At 49.6% G+C, this 15,746-nt stretch overlaps 6 protein-coding genes across 6 annotated transcripts; 3 read left to right on the top strand and 3 right to left on the bottom strand.

Annotated features, from left to right (window-relative positions):
- Positions 1 to 1,116: 1,116 nt before the first annotated feature.
- N7479_001283 (acylamino-acid-releasing enzyme) lies at positions 1,117 to 2,853 on the bottom strand (the record flags this gene model as incomplete). The annotated part of the gene is made up of 1 exon (XM_057248980.1): positions 1,117 to 2,853. One exon carries the CDS (start codon positions 2,851 to 2,853, stop codon positions 1,117 to 1,119), a length of 1,737 nt encoding a protein of 578 aa, XP_057113412.1.
- A 680-nt stretch (positions 2,854 to 3,533) lies between these two features.
- On the top strand, positions 3,534 to 4,861 carry N7479_001282 (PCI domain-containing protein; the record flags this gene model as incomplete). The annotated part of the gene is made up of 2 exons (XM_057248979.1): positions 3,534 to 4,772; positions 4,832 to 4,861. The coding sequence occupies 2 exons, from the start codon at positions 3,534 to 3,536 to the stop codon at positions 4,859 to 4,861; spliced, it is 1,269 nt and encodes a 422-aa protein (XP_057113411.1).
- An 837-nt stretch (positions 4,862 to 5,698) lies between these two features.
- Positions 5,699 to 6,854, bottom strand: N7479_001281 (uncharacterized protein; the record flags this gene model as incomplete). The annotated part of the gene is made up of 3 exons (XM_057248978.1): positions 5,699 to 6,484; positions 6,545 to 6,615; positions 6,668 to 6,854. The coding sequence occupies 3 exons, from the start codon at positions 6,852 to 6,854 to the stop codon at positions 5,699 to 5,701; spliced, it is 1,044 nt and encodes a 347-aa protein (XP_057113410.1).
- Positions 6,855 to 8,349: 1,495 nt separating this feature from the next.
- On the top strand, positions 8,350 to 10,079 carry N7479_001280 (aldehyde dehydrogenase; the record flags this gene model as incomplete). Its single annotated transcript, XM_057248977.1, has 4 exons — positions 8,350 to 8,810; positions 8,920 to 9,313; positions 9,394 to 9,839; positions 9,935 to 10,079. 4 exons carry the CDS (start codon positions 8,350 to 8,352, stop codon positions 10,077 to 10,079), a joined length of 1,446 nt encoding a protein of 481 aa, XP_057113409.1.
- Positions 10,080 to 11,297: 1,218 nt separating this feature from the next.
- Positions 11,298 to 13,232, top strand: osm1 (putative fumarate reductase Osm1; the record flags this gene model as incomplete). The annotated part of the gene is made up of 2 exons (XM_057248976.1): positions 11,298 to 11,352; positions 11,404 to 13,232. Exons 1-2 carry the CDS (start codon positions 11,316 to 11,318, stop codon positions 13,230 to 13,232), a joined length of 1,866 nt encoding a protein of 621 aa, XP_057113408.1. The 5' UTR covers positions 11,298 to 11,315.
- Positions 13,233 to 13,822: 590 nt separating this feature from the next.
- On the bottom strand, positions 13,823 to 14,983 carry N7479_001278 (uncharacterized protein; the record flags this gene model as incomplete). Its single annotated transcript, XM_057248975.1, has 1 exon — positions 13,823 to 14,983. The coding sequence occupies one exon, from the start codon at positions 14,981 to 14,983 to the stop codon at positions 13,823 to 13,825; it is 1,161 nt and encodes a 386-aa protein (XP_057113407.1).
- Positions 14,984 to 15,746: the final 763 nt, after the last annotated feature.

The raw sequence follows: 15,746 nt of genomic DNA, 5'->3' as shown, positions 1-15,746 counted from the left end.
TTTGAGTTACGAAGTCCGCGCCACTCAAGTCTGGAGCTATTCAGTCAACCCTAAGTGGTAGGCGGTGAGTGCCAGCTCTTTCTGTACATACTATGACGACGCCCGTGCCCAGGTGCTTTTCGACTACCCACCTCTTTACTAGTATTAGAATGCATATCTAGTAATTTCACTCAGTTTTGACCTAGTCAAGGTGGGTATTTACCTGGGGATACTGAGGAAACCTCAGGGCCTTCTTGAGTTATTCTTTCATAAACCTCCCGTATCATAACAATCACCTTTCATACTATATATATGGATCCCAGAGATAGACTTACCCCAACGTATGTTGTAGAGAATAGACATCGGCGCAGCTTCCGAACCAAACCCCAGGCAATCAGCCATAGCATACCCTTTAATATGATTCATTGTACGGATTGAATAAGGGTTATATCACATTTTATCAAGTACATATCCATGGGTAGAAAATAGGAATAATACATTTAGTCAACCGCTTATACGGCATCGCCATGTCTTTTTAGTAGTTTTTTGCTTCTTGTCTGATATTTAATTGCCTAGATTTTTTCTCTACCTATGTGCAGAATAACTCATATCCAAGATTTTATTGCAGATAAGAACGCCGTCTTATAGTTGGGGACTGACAGACAAAATCATAATGGAAAAAAAAAACAAACCATGACACTAGCTGATAAAAAAACGATGCTTACGCAGGTTGATGACCTCATATAACTTGCTTTATCTCTTGTGATATTTCATACATCTTGTCTTGTATGCTTCTTCAACCAGTCAAGCACAGTGCGGTACCATAAGAGCAAGTTCTCGGGGTTCCGGATCTGGTGGCCTTCATCCGGAAATATGAGCAGAGCACTCTCAACTGACTGCAGATTTAGGGCGTTAAATGTAGCCAATGCATCAGAGACAGGATGCTGACGATTTTGCTCTCCGTGGATGATTAACTGTGGTGTCTTCCAGTTCCCAGTGTGCTGTGCAGGGTCCCATTTTCTCCACGCCTCTGGATTCAGCCAAGGTGGTCCATCCAGTCCATGAAAAATCAAATGATGTGTGTCGCTAGCTAAATGAGAGAGCAGGTTAAAGGTGCCATTATCTGAGATCAATGCTTTAAACCTGCGGCTCGTGACCTTGCATCCAGTTGACCATGTAGCCTCCGTAACCGAGACCGAGCGCCACCGCACGCTCGGTGTCGACGTAGTCGAGGGACCAGCAGATATAATCAAAGCCTTTTTCTAGGTCCGAATACGGCTTTCCAGCCCACGAGCCTTGTATGGCATCGGTAAAGTCATGTCCGTAGCCCGTACTTCCGGTGGGATTTGGCGCCACGACGATGTAGCCGTGCTCGGCAAGAAGTGCGAGATGGCAACGCAGGTCCCAGCCTTCTCTCCAGCTTTGTTGCGGACCATCATGGATAATATAGAGCAGGGGGTACTTCTGCTTTGGATTGAAGTATGATGGCTTGATAACCCATGCGTGGATCTCACGCTGTTCGTCACCCGGAAGCCGTATCTGGTCAACTTGGCTTCTTGAAAGACCAAAGTCCTTTCCACTGGAATTTTGTATGGGCAAACTGCGAGAACTTTGGGTCGGTATATCTTTAATGACCAATTGGTTACTGCTAATAAAGCTGTCGCAAGACACTAGAACCCGTTTTGATTTCCCAGGCAGGAGTGTGAAGCCTGTGACAGAACCAAACGGAATAAGATTGTCAAATAACTTCAAGTCGGCTGGAGACGGTTCGTTTGGCCAAACTTCCAGGTTGAGATGGTAGAGTACTTGACGTCCTTCTTCATCAACCTGGACCAGTAGAGATCCGTTAGAGGCATATGAAATTGCCGACGGGCTAAGATTCCATTGTCCCCTGCCATCAGCGGACGCAAATATCTCTTTGCTTTCCCCTGTCTGGAAATTTGTCACCACTACAATTCGATTTTTATCACCGGCGTAACCATCCTCCTTCTTGCACAAGAGGGCCACGGTCCCTCCCTCATTTACAGTGGGGGAGCAGATAGCACCTCCCAAGCCACGGTATCGCCAAGCATGGTAGTATTCATCTGTTGGAAGTGAGCCATCCCAACCGATCATGGGACACAAGTAACACGATGAGGCTGTATGTGTTGATTGGTCGGACTCAGGGTCTTTGGCGACAAACGCGATATGATAAGTATCTTTGAAAAAGTCCAAAGAGTCTTCATCTAATGACCCACTTAACTCAACATCTCCGAGCTTGAAGTATTCCATCAAGTTCGTCATAGGTGTCATTGTATATTGACCCTCCGGGGCCTGCGAAGGACGCACGAGTTCTCCGAACCAAATCACATTCTTGGGACGATGTGCACTGCGCCCAGGGAGTGCAGTTTGTGGTTGGCTGGGAATAGGGGCACGTATCCTATCAACAGGATTGAAAAGTGTCCCATCTGTATTGGCCTGGCCAACAACTGCAAAAGATAAATCATCGTCAGAGTCCTCCTTAAAAGTAATAAATCCTACTTTGAGGTTCTGGATTGGCCCAGGAACAGTTCCCACCACATATTGTGCCCTTCGAAGACGAGCATCCCTAACAACAAAGCGGGTGGACCCATTGTCCATGGCCTCCAGCCAGATGAGTTGCTCGCTGTTGCCGAGCCATCCCGCATAATTGGCATGAGGGTTGTCGGTGATAGCCCAGGATCGCCGAGTGTTCATTTCCCGCACTCGAATTTGTCCAAGCTCGCTGTGCGAGCGAAATGAGTAATTCCGCTGTGTGTATACAGCGAGATTCCCGGATGCATCTGGGATAGGGTGACTGCATATTGGTGCTTCAAGTAGGGCCTCGGGGGTCGACCTATAATTATGTAAGGCCATTGTGCTTTGTGTAGTAGATAAGGTCTTGATCCTCCAGGGCTGCCAGGAACAGTGAGGGGCATCAGTAAGCGAACCAAGAGGTGGACCAGATAGAACAAGGCAACAGCCATGGCAATAATCAAGGAAGTAACTGAAATTGAACCTAAATATTTTGATTAATTATAAACATGATTGGGACCCTTCTCAACTCGAAGAACTAAAGAGTGTACCTGGTATGCACTACGGAGTAAATAAGGCTCCACTGCCGTTCTCCCTTTTGCATGGAACAGCATCTCATTGCATCTAATCCAGATATAAAAGCCCTGCGCATAACTCTTAGATAGGAGAATGAAATGTTCCACTAAATATTCTCAGTAAGATGATATGCAAGACTTGTTTTGGTACGACTGAGGATTGGAAAGCTATAGCTGGTTGAGAAGTAAAAACGTCAATAGTCAACCACCTCAGTCGCAAAGTGCAATGCACCCAAATACAGTGCATTTCTAGCTCTGCATAGTTGACTATGAGACCTTCATAAGACCTATTCTACCTATATATGGCCAAATCAAGAGCTCCATCGTTCTATATACATGCAGCCTGGGCAGCTCCTCTTATCGATAACAGTATCTCGGCTGTCCCCAACTCTTCCCCCCATGACCACCACTCTTTACCACCTCTCCTTCGCTCAATCGATCACCAGCATGGCCTCCCAAAAGATGACCAACGCCCTAGCGGGCATCGAAACAAACACCCAACAATCCACAAAGCTACAGCAATACACCGACCTCCTCAACGAGATGGTAACAACCTCCAGCGGCCACGAACTCGCCCAAGATCTCGTCTACTTCCTCGACTCAATCCTCAGCGAAGAAGTGAGCATCGTCGCCGCCCGCCCCCTCCTCGACGCCTTCATCACAGTCCTCCAATCCCTCACCCCAGAAACAAAAATAAAAGTCGGCCAGCACGCCATCACCCTCCTCCACACGCGCTCCGCCTCCGTCGAAGAACAAGACTCGCAAATCCGCGAGATCCTCGCAGACGCGTACGAATCACAGGAAGAATATACAGCCGCCGCCCGCGCCCTACAGGGAATCCACATCGATAGCTCGCAGCGGCTAGTCTCCGACGCCGCTAAAGCCCGCCTCTGGATCCGCATTGTACGCTACTATCTCGAAGACGACGACACCACCAGCGCCGAAGCCTTCCTCAACCGCATCAAGAACCTCCCCTCCAAATTAGAAGATCACGATGCACGGCTCCACTTCCAGCTCTCCCAGGCCCGCATCCTTGATGCCCGTCGCCGCTTCCTCGACGCCGCACAGGAATACTTCAACGTGAGTCTCGCGCCGGGCGTCGACGAGGAAGACCGTCTGACAGCCCTATCCGCCGCGATCCGATGCGCGGTCCTTGCCCCTGCTGGCCCACAGCGCTCCCGCTCCCTCGCCCGCCTATACAAAGATGACCGCACGCCCTCCGTTGAGGAATTTGGTATCCTAGAGAAGATGTTCCTCGACAGACTCCTGACGGCGGATGAAGTTGCCGCATTCGCGAAGAAACTTGCCCCGCATCAGCTTGCTGTTACGGCGGATGGAACGACCGTTCTGGATAAGGCGGTTATCGAGCACAATCTCGTGGCGGCTAGCAAGCTGTACGAGAATATCCATGTTGATGACCTGGGCTCGATTCTAGGATTGCAGGATTCTGGCGATTTATCTGCTGGCGAGAAGGCGGAGGCTTATGCCGCGCGTATGGTTGAGCAGGGACGGCTGCGTGGTCGTATTGATCAGATCGATGGGGTTATTTCATTTGATGCCGATACGCTTGGTGGATCCTCGGCGGGTGCTTCTAATGGGACGAAGTTGAGGCAGTGGGATCTTGGTGTGCAAGATCTTGCGGAGGATGTAGAGCGTGTTGCGACTAGTATCTCTGATCAGTTCCCGGTATGTGTTGGTTTTTGTTCTGTCTGAAGTTGGTTTTCTTGCTAATATTTTCCTTCTAGGAATTTGCCACGAGCCGGATGGTGCATTAAATGGTCTGCTCTATCTCGTATGTGCCTCCATCTGATGAAAGATCTACGAATTCATGCCTTCTACCTACTTGCATATCCTTTTAGCCAGCCTGGGAAAATGAAAATCAAGCTACATTTGCTGATTTCTCGCCTCTGTATCTTCGAGGACTATACTTAATTATAAATTATGTCGCTGAAAAACGATATCCATGGCCTCATAGACTTGTGTATCTTGAACTAATGCGCTTCTGGACATTTTGGATTAATTTGATGAATGTATCCGATAAGTCCAAGTGCACACGCAATCAAGTTGTATACAGTCTAAAGAACCAAAGCTGGAACACCAAACCGATTATATAAAATATCGAACACAATAGACATAGTATGAATGGTATCGACAAATCATATTCTGGTTGTCGGTGAAGCCGACATATCAATATCAAGAATGGCAGGTAAAGTTGGTAAGGGTAATCGAATGCAAGAAATGCCGTGGCAATTCGGATATGCATGCGCATCAGGTGGAGGAAAGAATATAGAAAGCACGAGGTGGATGGAAGGAGTTGGCGACGTCCAGGTGGCATACTGATATGCCCGCTCTGGGGTGGGAAGACCCTAGCTCTGTTTGGTCCTATTACGGTTTCCAGTAGGCTGTTTCGGTCCTAGCTATGGCTGCAAGTGGCCATAGCCGTAGCGTTTTTCAGACAAAGTGTCTATTCTTTCTGCACAAATTCGATCATCTCGAAGCAGGCTCAGCCTTATCCCCAAGAGGGTATAAGCCCCATTCGCTCCAATGTCCCGTCTCAAGAACAGAGTATAGAAGATATCATCACATCGTAACGGCGTAAGCAGTACACCACCTCAGTGGTTCAGCATGGTAGTGGAGTCATTCCCGGGAAGGATAGAAATATCCGTCTGAACATTAATAGTCCGTGGGTGAAGCTCATCACCAAGGTGCCCCTGCGATTTACTCTCGACCTGGGCATTGTACATCTTAATGTACTCGAGATCTGGCGATCGAGGGCTAGACTTCGACAAGAACAAAGAGTTGTTCGTGTAATCTGTATTGAGATATGCCGGGCCCGTTCCATTGCGTGAACTCTTCAAATTAAGCGCCGGGAACAGACCCCGGATGATGGGCAAGTTGGAGCAAATCAAGCCAACAGCAGGCTCGATGTGCGTCCACAGAGTCGCCTGGTAGACCGTGAAAGTCGGGTCCATTGGACTGATCCAGAAGAGCACGACGATGCGGTAGATACTGGCAAAGCAGACGAAAGTGCCAAGAGCGAACACCCCATTTAGCGCGAGCTTATCTTGCCATGCACGGTGCAGGTTCCAGATCATTGGGATGGGTAGGATGAGGATGACGAAGTCCATTACTACATTAAAGGCTTGGTTGACGATGATGAATTTTTGTGCGTCGAAACATGTTCCGTCGATGCTTTTGTCCCAGTATGCGCGTAGGGGTCGACATTGCCCTGCGCATGCTAGGAAGATTCCTGTGCCCCAGGCGGCGATTAGGCAGTTTAGGGCGAAGGTGACTTTTTGGAATTTTGGGGTTGAGAAGAGTCGTCGGTAGAAGCAGATGATGGAGATCTTTATACAGGGGCAGAGGAGGAAGTAGGTGAATTGGTTGGCGAGGAAGATCTAGATGGTGTTAGGCTGGGTTGTTGGTTGTTGGATATTGGATATCTGCGGGGTACGTACCTTCCAGTAGTTCATAAGGGTTTCAGAAGAGAGATCCACGATATGGACGCCATTGCCTCCAATTGTACACCCTGTGGTAGCGGTTAGTATTGAATTAAATCACAATCTGGAAGAGTCACCTACAAAGAATCAACTCGACCAACATGGCAATGAGGAGCACCATGGACACCAAGCTCAAATAATCATCGATGCCGAACCCAACTCTCCTCCGAATGCGAGCAAAGACTCGCAACACCACTGAGATAAAACACAGCCCGACCAAGACCGAAACGATCTCAATCATCTGCCATCCCTTCTTGCTTGGCGCCATTGCACTTCTCAACACGCAGCCCAGTACTAAATGAGTGTGGGTGCCACCTAACAGAAAAAGGAAAGGTATGGATAAATAAATAAAAAAGGAGTGAACGGGTAACACACAATCCCAGGGCATCCGTCGATATAAAGCCTGTACGGAGCACTTTGTAGACGAATATCCAGTTCATCCCGGAGCGCTGGTACCCTAGTCCAGCTCAAAATTCCCACATTCCACTGTTTCTATCCACTCACGCACGCCTAGCGGACGATCATTGTCCTGATGGGGATCACGGTTTGTGCGGGATATATGTACGTAGACTTAACCACGTGGATGATGTGATGAGATCTGCATTCTCACGAGGGGAGTCTGGTGTTAATAGCCGACCCCTTGATTCTTGTTTTCTTATTTCTTTGTTTCCTGACAATATATGTCGTTGAAGGGTATATACAAAGGCATGCAAAGTGTATATAAAGCATAGCTTTCCATTGTGTCGGAATAATGGGGTTTTCTTCACAGAATAGGTCAGTGGATCCAAAGTGGAGATTATTAAATTGGGAAGGATATCCCTGCGATCGCCATCTGATACCACAACTATCCGAGTCATGCTTTGAGAACCTTGTAAGGATCAGTAAGATCGACTGTTGCCTGTACTATTGCCTTTAGACTATTAATATCCTATGTTATACATTATACTCCGTGCTCCCTACATACTTCATGAATTATAACATTCAACCTTCACGAACAGAATGACCATGAAAAAGCCACCCGCACCTAAGGGCGCCACCAAGGTCTCATCCCATCCACGGTTAGCTCCTCTCCCGAGTTTCGGTCAAACTTGACATGTAGATCCAAGTCAATAGCGTGGAAATACCGCGCTATTAAATTGCCAAGATAAGAGTGAGCTACTGTGAACGCACACGGATGTAGAAATAGGTATGGACGGGGATATATGTGCATATGTCGTATATCATATGTAGACCGCTCTGAAATCTGTAAGTGGGGTTTTACAAAGCCCTGGAGATAGTTACAAGGTCTTTCCCCCTCGCTTGCAATTGCAGTGGGGTTATTGAATGTCACAATCTTCAGTTACCTCATATCTTTGCCGATCACTGGATACCCCTGAACGTGTCGATTGCCAAAATTGGGCACATGGAGCACAAGTGTCAATTCTCAGTGGAGGAAAAAAACCCCGCATGAACTCTTATAAAGGCAGAAAAAGGCGAAAATGATGTTTGGTTCTGTCTTAAATAGTCATCGCATAGCGCGGAATAGTGCAGGCGACCTAGGTGCTTCAGGCAAAGATCAGCCATCCGGTCCGCATTCTGCTACAAAGTAATTCAATCGCTGGAACAAAGATGGAATACGATGTAAGAGAGGAAAAAGCAAAAAAAATATTTCTCCCGAGGGCTCAATCATAGTCTCTCTCTTTTCTCCAACATTGGACCTGCATACATCACATATCCTATACTCCATACCTCTATCTATACCCTACAACCAATCTTCCCCCACCATGACAATCCAACCCACCGGCCTCACAGTCCCCCTCCTAATCAATGGCCACGAAGAAATCACCCCCCAAACCTTCCCCGTAACAAGTCCCTACACCAACAAAACTATTTGGACCGCCTCAGCCGCAACACCGCAAGATGCAATCCGCGCTGTCGAAGCAGCCAACGCCGCCTTCCCCTCATGGTCACAAACAAAACCAACCGTGAGACGCGATATCCTTCTCCGAGCCGCTGATATCCTCGAAGCCCGCCTCGAGACCAACGCCGAGTACATGCGCCAGGAAATGGGCGCAGACGTCGGCGCCTCTGCGGGCTTTGTGGTCCCGCTCGGAGTGCGCATGCTGCGTGAGGTTGCCAGCCGTATTACATCTATTTGTGGAAGTGTGCCTGTCGTAGAGATGGAGGGGCAGAGTGCGATTGTTTTCAAGGAGGCGATGGGTGTTATTCTCGGGATTGTACCATGGTTAGTAGCTCCAGCTTTGATTTATTTCCTTTGGTGGTTCCGGGAACGGGAACTTTTATATTTCCATGGAATTGTATTCAGTTTCCAGGGCTAATGGCTGCTTCTACAGGAACGCTCCCTACGTCTTCGGTATCCGTTCTGCGGCTTGCGCGCTCGCAGCTGGAAACACGACAGTCCTTAAATCGTCTGAAATAACACCCCGCTGCTACTGGGCTATCGGCCGCGCCTTCGAAGACGCCGGTCTCCCCGCCGGCTGTTTGAATATTATTCATTGCGCCCCGCAGGATGCCCCCAAGGTCGTTAATGCCATGATCGAGCATGAGGCCGTGCGCAAGATCAATTTCACCGGTAGCACAGCTGTTGGTCGGAAGATTGCACGCGCCTGCGGTCAGAATCTTAAGCCTTGTCTTATGGAGCTGGGTGGGAAGAATAGCTCGATTGTTTGTCATGATGCTGATTTGCAGACTGCCGTGGGGGGAGTATTGGCGGGAGCGTTTTTGAATGTGAGTTTGAGATACCCAGGTCTATATCCACCTCTACCTCCTCCAGGTCAATAACTAACCCAATTCTCTTTCTGCATTAGTCTGGTCAAATCTGCATGGCAACCGACCGAATCCTCGTCCACACCTCCATCCTTCCGGCCTTCACAGAAGCACTAAAAAAGGCCCTCGCCGCCGGCGCCGCAGCCTCATCCCTCCCGCCGACACTCGTGAACGTAGCCTCCAAGATCCGCGTCGAAGCCCTCATCGCCAGCGCCGTCTCAGCAGGCGCACATTTCATCTCCGGGTCTGCGGATAGCATACCGACCGACTCGGGGGTGCGCATGGCGCCCGCCGTGCTAGGCGGCATGAAGGAAGATATGGCGCTGTGGCAGGAGGAGTCTTTCGCATCTGTTGCGGCGTGTATGCCGTTCGACAGCGAAGAAGAGGCGATCCGTCTCGCAAATGGGAGTGGGTATGGGCTTTCGGCGTCTGTTTTCACGGAGGATCTGCGGAGGGGCTTGGCGATGGCTAAGCGGATTCAATCTGGGTATGTTTTCGGACCTGTTCCTGGCCTAGATTTTCGTTGTTTCAACTCTGGGTGGATTCGGTGGGTTTGAATCTGTTTTGCTGACTTAATTGCAGGGCGGTCCATATTAATAGTATGACGATCCATGATGAGCCGGCTCTTCCTCATGGCGGTGTGAAGAATAGTGGCTGGGGTCGGTTCAATACTGATGAGGGATTGAATGAGTTTTTGGTTACGAAGAGTGTGACCTGGATGGATTAGGATTATGATTTATGTTGAATCTGGCATCAGCGTTTTTGGTTTTTGATTTTGTCGCGCTGTTTAGCTGCACATGCATTGTAGGTCTCCTGCCTGTGGTCTCCTACCTGTTCCCAAGGCCTACATGATGATATCCTCGAGCATGTCCATTTTCGTGCCTATAGCTATTCTCATCCGAGTAACCTGGTGCAACAGTCCCGCCAGCGCCTGGACTCATATACTTTCTCGGTGGGTATTAACCCGAGCAACCGTCATGGAGTGAATTGGCATTCTCCCAATAATATGTCGAAATTGGCAACAACAAGAACTGATAAAGGCCAGATATGAAGTTGAAGGGTTGTCCCCAGTTTATGCTATACAGAATAATGCAAAGAAAGCTTGAACATCGGCATTTGAACTGAAAAACATACGGTGACTTAGATGAGGTCATCAGGCCCACTGGGGTAATTCCCATCCCCGGATTGGGTCAGACCCACATTTCTCTTTCACCAATCACAGGTCACATGTTCCTCATCCGGCAACTGATTTTACCTGTTTCCGGCCATTTTCTATGGGAACATGATGGCTCTGTTGGATATCATGTCCGTATTATATACATTTTGTACACATTTTGTATACTTTGAATTTAGCCATATAGAGGATTCAAAGATTCAACTATTCAAATATATTCAAAGACTTTGTACTTTCTGCTCATCAGACCATGCATAAGTCGGAATCTTCGGATCGCAATTGTTATTCCGAGGCTCACACCTCCTCTTGTATGAACCGAGGGAAGCCGGAATTCAATGTACGTTGTTTCTCTGTTTCTGAAACACTATGTGGTACTTCTTTGAGCTTTCTAAAGTACTAGTTCCGTCTTTTTTTTCCTATTCCCTTCCCATCACGGGAATTCCTTAAAAGGTCTGGAATGTGGATGACGCAGACGCATGTGAAAATGAAACATTGTAGACTGTCAAGCCTAAGATGTAACTATGTTCTAGTTAAATATCATATCGCATGTGATCCCCTCTTAACTTCCCCAGATCGTGTAATGAAAAACAGACAAACCAGAAGCGGCCAATTAATATTACAGCGGGTACCCCCATCTTTCATCTCCCCACGTCTTATTTTTTGTGCCTCGGCCGATAGACACCGTCGGCATCTGACCTCCCCCGAACCCTCCTTGTCTTAAAGATCCTTTCTTCCTCTCTCTTTCTTTCTTTTCTCCATATTTACCTTTATCCTCTACAAAATAACATAATGGCTGCACCTCAAGTAATTGTGGTCGGTGGTGGCCGTAAGCTTCTCTCCCCGCATTCTCTCTGTGTCCCTAGCTAACCCTCTCCAGTCTCCGGCCTCAGCGCCGCACACACCGTCTACCTCAACGGTGGCAACGTCCTCGTTTTGGATAAGCAGGCTTTCTTCGGTGGTAACTCTACCAAGGCCACCTCCGGTATCAACGGTGCCCTCACCCGCACCCAGACCGACCTCGGTATCCAGGACAGCGTCAAGCAGTTCTACGAAGATACCCTCAAGTCGGCCCGTGACAAGGCCCGCCCCGATCTCATCAAGGTCCTGACCTACAACTCCGCCTCCGCCATCGACTGGCTGCAGGATGTCTTCAACCTCGACCTCACCCTCGTCTCCCGTCTCGGAGGACACACTCACCCCCGCACACACCGTGGCCACGATGCCAAGTTCCCCGGTATGGCCATCACCTATGCCCTGATGCAGCGATTGGAAGACCTCTCCGAACAGGAGCCCGGTCGTGTTCAGATCGTCAAGAAGGCCAACGTCACCTCCATCAACAAGTCCGGTAACAATGTTACCGGTGTTACCTACACTATCAACGGCGAGGAGAAGGTCGCCAACGGTGTCGTCGTTCTCGCTACTGGTGGCTACGCCGCTGACTTCAGTGAAACCTCTCTTCTCAAGAAGCACCGCCCCGACACCTTCAATCTATCCTCCACCAACGGCACCCACGCTACCGGTGACGGTCAGAAGATGCTGATGGCCATCGGTGCTAACGGCATCGACATGGACAAGGTCCAGGTCCACCCCACCGGTCTCGTCGACCCCAAGGACCCCGATGCCAAGTTCAAGTTCTTGGCCGCCGAAGCCCTCCGCGGTGAAGGTGGTCTCCTCCTCAACTGCGACGGCCAGCGCTTCTCCGACGAGCTCGGCCACCGTGATTACGTCTCCGGCAAGATGTGGGAAGAGAAGGAGAAGGGCAAGTGGCCCATCCGTCTCATCCTCAACAGCAAAGCCTCCAAGGTCCTCGACTTCCACACCCGCCACTACTCCGGTCGCGGTCTGATGAAGAAGATGACCGGCGCCGAGCTCGTTGCCGAAATCGGCTGCGGTGAAGCAGCCCTCAAGAAGACCTTCGATGAGTACAACCTCATCGCCGATGGCAAGAAGAAGGACCCCTGGAACAAGCGTTTCTTCCACAACATGCCCTTCAGCCTCGACGACGAGTTCCACGTCTCTCTCATGGAGCCCGTCCTTCACTTCACCATGGGCGGTATCGAGATCAACGAGCACGCCCAGGTCCTCAACGCCGAACAAAAGCCCTTCGACGGCCTCTACGCCTGCGGTGAACTCGCCGGCGGTGTCCACGGTGCCAACCGTCTTGGCGGTTCCTCCCTCCTCGGCTGTGTCGTCTACGGCCGTGTCGCAGGTGACTCCGCCTCCCAGCACCTCTTCCAGAAGGTCCTCAGCAGCAGCTCCGCCGCCTCCCAGCGTCTCGGCCAGATCTCCCTCCACATCGACCCCAACACCCCGGGCAAGATCTCCGTCGAGTGGGGCGCTGCTGCCTCCGGCACAGCCATGCCCGCTCTCGCTGCTCCCGCCGCTGCCCCTGCTGCTGCCGCCGAGGCCCCCGCCTCCAAGCCCGATCCCGCCACTTTCCAGATCCCAGAGACCGAGTACTCCATGGAGGAAGTCGCCAAGCACAACTCAAAGGACGACCTCTGGGTCGTGGTCAAGGGTGTCATCCTCGACCTCACTAACTGGGTCGATGAGCACCCCGGCGGTGCTAACGCCCTTTACAACTTCATGGGTCGTGATGCTACTGAGGAATTCGCTATGCTCCACGACGATGAGGTCATTCCCAAATACGCCGCTCAGACTGTGATCGGTCGTGTTAAGGGCGAGACCCCCAGCTTGGAGCTGTAGAGGTTCTCTCGTACCCTTCTTCCTTATGTCTCTTCTCCCTGACGACCGCCTTCCTCCCTCGATGAAATATGATCCTCCAGCGTGTGATCTCTCATACCCCCGTTTCGTCTCTTTCTGCTGTTTCGTGTCGTGTCGGCTTTGGCACGCTTGCTTCTATCGGTCCTCGGGATCCATGATCCTGCTTGGGTCAATTTTGGTTCTTGTGTAACATACATACATAGCTTATTTTGGAATATATTCTTTGGAATCATAGATGGTTTTGCATTTGTTGTAGTTGTAGTTATGGTAGTAGCTGTGGTAAGTGATCCCTCTATTAGGGCTTGGGGTTCGCGCCTAGAAAGCCAATCCCGAGCGATAATTGCCGAGGTAGGTGTCAACAAGTTTTACCCGGCCATCTTTATACAATACGCCAAATACTCACTTCCTTACTAGCTCTCGTATACATATCCAACCTAATATTTACATATACATGTACATGGTATATCAAAACCAAAACCAAAAAGCCCTACTACAAGATCACGTAGAACATGTACCCCAGCCCCCCTACTACATGTAGTACACCGCAATATAAATCCCAATACAGAGTACAATTACCCCTTCATATGCATCAAAATCATCTTCAACCTCCTCACAGCAGGCCCATCGCCCCCAGCCCCCTTCTCCTCAATCTCCTTCCTCGCCTCCTCAAGCACAGGCTGCAAAAATCCCCAAACCTCATCATGATACCTCTCCTGAACACCAACCCAATCACCCGCACCAGGAAGGTTCGCTAACACAGCATCGCGGAGAGAAGTAGAAGTAGAATTAGCACCAGAGCCCCTGGAATATTCCTCCCCAATCCCACCCCCACTCAAAAACATATCAATATCAGGAACGAGGCTTGCCCCTGTTAACCTTCCGACCCTCTCGCTGTCCTCCTTCTCTTTCTCCCCGTCCAACCCCAACCCTTTCCGGAAAGAATCAAGCATCTCCCTCTCGCCCGCAGAAAGCGGGGCCGGCATGGCGGCAATATCAATCTCGGTATCTGGGACCGTTGTCGGGTCCTCGAAATTCGGGTCGAAGTTTGTATCGGATAGCAGGGAGACAACGGCTGCACCGTCGTCTGCGTTTGAGGTATATGCTGTTGTCTGCTTGGGTGCTTCGTGCCATTGGCGCTGCCAGACGGTTTCGAATTGGAGTTGGTTTGGGTCGTGGGCGCGCGTTTTGCCTTTCCAGGTTGAAGAGGGGGTTTGGAGATCTTCGTGGGATTGATTTGTAGTTGCAGATGTGGTTGTAGTTGCAGTTGTTTCATCTCCTAGTCCTATCCCATCATATCCGTATGTATTTCCCTGGAACTCGTCTTCCGTCAAGGCGGGTAGAGCGAATCCACCCGTCGCTGTATCGTGTTCGCGAAAAGCTTGTGCTGCAGATGCAGACGCAGACCCGGACCCGGAACCTCCATGCTGCGGTATAGTATTTTGTGCATATATATCCCTACTTGTCTGTGCGTTTGGGAGAGAGGATGGACCAGCTGGTTTGCTGCTTGTGCTTGATGCTAGGGTATGTGTGAGGTCGGAGCCTGGGTTGAACGCGCTTTTTGCTAGGCCTGTTGCCGAGGTTTGGATGCGGGTTGCTAGCGAGGGGGCGGGGGCGGAGGGGGTGGAGGGGGTGTTTGAGGTTGATGATGGGGCTGGAGCTGCAGTGTTGGAGCTTTGGGTTTTTGATTTGGAGTTGGGGTTGGGATTGCCCCGCTTGTTCTCTTCGTTGGTCATGGCTTTGGGGTTGGGGTTTGAGATTAAGGGTTGGAGGTTCACTCTGTAGGTAGGGTATTGTGGTGAGGTTGAAATGTAGGTAAGGATTGGAATTGGAATTTGGGATGGGGTAGCTCTTGTCCGGCTGGTGTTCGGCTTAATGGCTTGGGCCGGATGATATAGGGAAGCATGTGAAGGTCGACTAGAATATAGAAAATTGGATAATATGGATAATATGGGGGATATAGTATATTATATAACAATTAATATAGTTACTGGATGCTTTTAGTGATAGGATCTTAGAATTAGGCTCATTTGTAAATATCACAGCTCGGGATTCGTCAAATATATACTTCTAGAACCACTTGGGCACATATGATACCCATGGATATATATATATCTATCGATCCTCAACAGTAGCCTATAGATGTCCCAGATTTGAATAGCTTCAATTGCATCTACTTAGTGCATCCCCTACTAGATAGATAGCATATGATATATGCCAATGCTTAATTTGGCGGAGACCTGCTTGGGCCTCAAGGATGACGACAGAGGCGTGCATAGTACAGCTTCGGGCATATGGATGATTGAATACAGAATTGAAAAAGATCGCTCTGGTTTAGTAGAAGCATCTAGCCTGATATTAACCTAATATTTCAATTGATATTCCATCTCTAACATCCAGTGGTCGGTTGTATACGGGTTGAAAGACCGGAGAGGGGCGTAAAGGGCAATGTTACAGTCACTGGCAGTGTTGATGTCAGCATGTTCCAGGTACCCTAGG

This window comes from Penicillium vulpinum, assembly GCF_028829585.1.
Source record: "Penicillium vulpinum strain IBT 29486 chromosome Unknown utg000001l_segment0_segment0, whole genome shotgun sequence".
NCBI classification, from domain to species: domain Eukaryota; kingdom Fungi; phylum Ascomycota; class Eurotiomycetes; order Eurotiales; family Aspergillaceae; genus Penicillium; species Penicillium vulpinum.
The sequence above is the reverse complement of the archived record's forward strand: the minus strand, read 5'-3'. Positions and strand labels throughout refer to the sequence as shown.